The sequence below is a fragment of the Pterocles gutturalis genome, unplaced genomic scaffold (genome assembly GCF_000699245.1).
Source record: "Pterocles gutturalis isolate BGI_N339 unplaced genomic scaffold, ASM69924v1 scaffold20055, whole genome shotgun sequence".
NCBI lineage: Eukaryota > Metazoa > Chordata > Aves > Pterocliformes > Pteroclidae > Pterocles > Pterocles gutturalis.
The window spans coordinates 5,520-8,856 of NW_010143887.1; the positions used below are offsets into that span (position 1 = coordinate 5,520).

At 43.9% G+C, this 3,337-nt stretch overlaps 1 protein-coding gene across 1 annotated transcript in view; it reads right to left on the minus strand.

Annotated features, from left to right (window-relative positions):
- Nucleotides 1-350: 350 nt before the first annotated feature.
- Nucleotides 351-3,337, minus strand: part of POMT1 (protein-O-mannosyltransferase 1) — a 12,919-nt gene continuing 9,932 nt past the window's right edge. Inside the window, exons 16-20 of the mRNA XM_010084926.1 lie at nucleotides 3,050-3,147; nucleotides 2,415-2,528; nucleotides 1,779-1,905; nucleotides 899-1,076; nucleotides 351-678 (exon numbers count right to left, since the gene is read on the minus strand). Coding sequence (XP_010083228.1) covers nucleotides 504-678; nucleotides 899-1,076; nucleotides 1,779-1,905; nucleotides 2,415-2,528; nucleotides 3,050-3,147 — 692 coding nt within the window. The 3' untranslated portion in view covers nucleotides 351-503. The remainder of the gene's footprint in view (nucleotides 679-898; nucleotides 1,077-1,778; nucleotides 1,906-2,414; nucleotides 2,529-3,049; nucleotides 3,148-3,337) is intronic.

The following is a 3,337-nucleotide window of genomic DNA, read 5'->3' on the forward strand; positions in this document are numbered from 1 at the left end:
TCAGAGCTGGGAAAACCTAGTTAGGAGTAACAAAGAAAATGGACAGGTATCCAGTATGTTGGAGATTATCCATTTATAGTAACTTGTTGTAACACGGAATTGCAGACCAAGGTGCTAGGGAACATATAAAATAGCCCAAAGTGCAACATAGTGCAAGCAGGAATAAACCATCAACATCATATTCCCAGGAAAGAGGAAGAAGAAACCCCCGCAGTGTACTCTTCCTAGCAAATGACCTGGGATGCTGTTGAGTGAAGTCAGCAACCTTCAGCCCGTGAGGGGCAGGAGAAGGGTGACTGTAAGATGGGGAATCATACTCATAACAGCTATGTAACAGTTGAGACCTTTCTTTTTTTTGTAACAATATTTTTATTTTTCTGTAACAATTAGATCTGGACTGCTATCAATTATTTGATCAGACTGTTAAGATGTCAATTATAGTAACAATAAATTCTTGGCTTTGCATAAAAGGCGTTTCCTTTTGCCTGTAATGAGACTGTAACTCACTGTTTGCGGATAAGGATGTTCCAGCTGTCCTTCCAGCGCAAGTCCTTGAGTTCAGTAACAGACAGTGAGGGCTCTCCATAGGTCAGAGGGCTGAATGTGCAATAAACAAGGTAAACCGAAGAGAACCAGGCTACGATCAGTGCACTGAACATGCTCTTGAGAAGCAGAGATCTGGGATGAGAGAGGAAAAAAAAGCGCAGTCAAGTTACAACACGGCTGGCCCAAATGCTTCCAAAAGGAAGCCCTCCATCTGGCCTGTCTTTTCTAAAGGCAAATGCCAAACGGCCACTGATGGAAAACTGACTGCTTTCCCTGCAGCAGCTTGCCAAGGAGACAAACCTGGAGAAAAGAACTGCATTGCTTCTCTTGTCTACCTGTTAAAACCAAATACCTGCAGAGGTGATTGCCAAGATGCTGCAATACGATGGGAATCAGGAGAATCTGGAAGGTGAGGGCAGGCAGGTAGTGGTACAGGAAAAGCGTTTTCTCCATCAGGAAGAAGGGCAGGTAATTCACAGCCCAGCCTCCAACACAGATCCCCCCGGCTGACACCCACAGCTGCCATGCATCTGCAGGAGACAGGAGACACCATCTGAAAGCACTGGCTCTCAAACATAAAATCTCTAAGAGGTCACCTACTTGTATGGTTTGGGTTTTTTTTTCCCCATTCTCTACAGCTTGTGGTAATACAACCTTTAACTTAACCACGCTCACCTGAGGGAAAGGGTTGCACATTGTCACACTTTTATGACGTACCCATGGAGACACTGCAGCCAACATGAAGCAGCTTCACAGTCAGACAACAAAATGTACTGCCAGAAAAGTCAGCACAAAACCGCCCCCAGCCGCACAGAGAAGAGGGTACCTCAGCTGGCACAAATACATCCAGAATAAACCCCTCCGTGCACAGCCAGTACCTGCTTCTTTTAAATCCTCCCAAAAGGGCTCAGTAGAATCCAAATCTGATGCGTGGAGATTTCTTACATTCAGGGAATGATTCAAATAAATCTTATGCTGACTACTACATTGTCTCATAAGGTGATGGTCAAATTGTGATGACCATGATCAGTCTCTTCATGGCCTACCCTTGTTTGTGTGTGCCTAATAACAATTTCAGGGTTAGTGGTCAGGGGAAAAAAAAAAAAAAAAAAAAAAAAAAGTGCCAGTATAGCCAAGCACACAGTTGCAAAAATGTGGCTTTGGGGCCATTAAAGTACAGCAGAAGAGGCGACAACCCCCCACCTCGACACACACACACAGTGGAATCAGACCTTCAGGAATGTCGTAAATTTTTCTTCTTCGGCGTATCAAGTACCACAGGGACAGACATGTGTAGACCAGAGCAGCAACATTAGCTGAACCCCAGGTGACAACGTTCCCAAGGAGGTGGATCTGGGCCTGCAGAACAGAAGATGATCTAAGCCAGAAGCAGGAACAATGCTGCAGGGCTTTTAGGTAAGTTTAATTATTAGCTACACAGCTTTGCTAAATTAAACTTCAGCTTGTGCCTGGCTAGTAATCTGATCTTTCCTGGAACAAAGCAAGTGAGAAACTTTGCTGCTTCAAGAGTCTTTTGTAATACAAGGCATTTAAAAGATGCTATTGGAGATGAAGTCTTCTAAATGGAATCAATAATGAAAACGATTAAACTGCAGTTTTCCTTTAAAAAAAATATGCAAGAAGACATGAGTTAATTAAAAGCAACACTGTCAAAGCTGTAGCATATGCCAAAAAAAACCCCCCCAAAAAACCCCAACCCTCAGGAAAATATATTCTTAATACAGGAGGAGTCCCTCCTGGAGCAGCTCCTTGGCTGGAACTGCAGCCCTTCTCTCCCTCACACTCAGGGAGCTCACAGCTGATCTGAAGTTTGCAGGTTCACGTTTATTTCTACCTCTTGTACTTACACCAGAGGTTGGATGGAGCCAGTAGGCAATATTTGTGTCCATTGTGATCCAGTCAAGAGCAGAGGAGCTGTACTTATGTTCTGTGTCTTCATTTTTTAAGGTGAGTATTTTCCACTAGAATAAACCAAAAAGCAAACATAAGGTTTTCAGAATAGGAACAATGAGTGGGATAGCAGGCATGGGTGAACAGCTACAGATGTAAGATGTGAAATTCTAAACCTGGGAGTGCAGAAGATTTTGCATGTCCCCTACTGGATACTGATCAATACAATGGTTTTATTTTGTTCTTATATAATGCACTTAGTGAATTTCTACAATGTCAGTAAGGGGCATCAACAGTACTGACTGCATATACAACACATCACAGTTCCTTTTCAGACAGCTTCTGGGGGCCCTACTGATCTTTCCCCCCCCTTTTTTTTTTCACACAGTCACTTGTGTATTCATTGCTGAGTAGCATAGGTCTCTAATGCCCTTCTAAGTCCATTCAGAAATATTTTTTTTTCCACTGTGGAAACCAAACTACTCTATCAGCAAAGAATAGACAGTGAATGCTCAGGCTCAGAGTTTGCACAAACGCTCAGGTTCCTGCTCTGCAGCAGAGGGAAGGATGAAGGGAATAACGAGACACTCACCTGCAATTCTGTGAACTTTGCCATGAAGCTGAGGTTTTTACTTATGTCCATCTGCGTGGGAGAGTGGAGTTCCACCTCCCTCTCTTTTTGCTCTTGGCCTGGACAAAAACAGCAAAGTTCAGAAATAACCATGCAACAGGTAGAAAGCCAGAAATGGGAGAGAACAGCTATGATACACCCCTGGCTCCTCACACTCCCAGGAGCCCTTCTCTAATATAGTCCAACCGCGAGAGTGCTCCAAGGGGGTTTGTAAGGATTCTGACAGCATGATAGAGCCAGAGCCTGCTG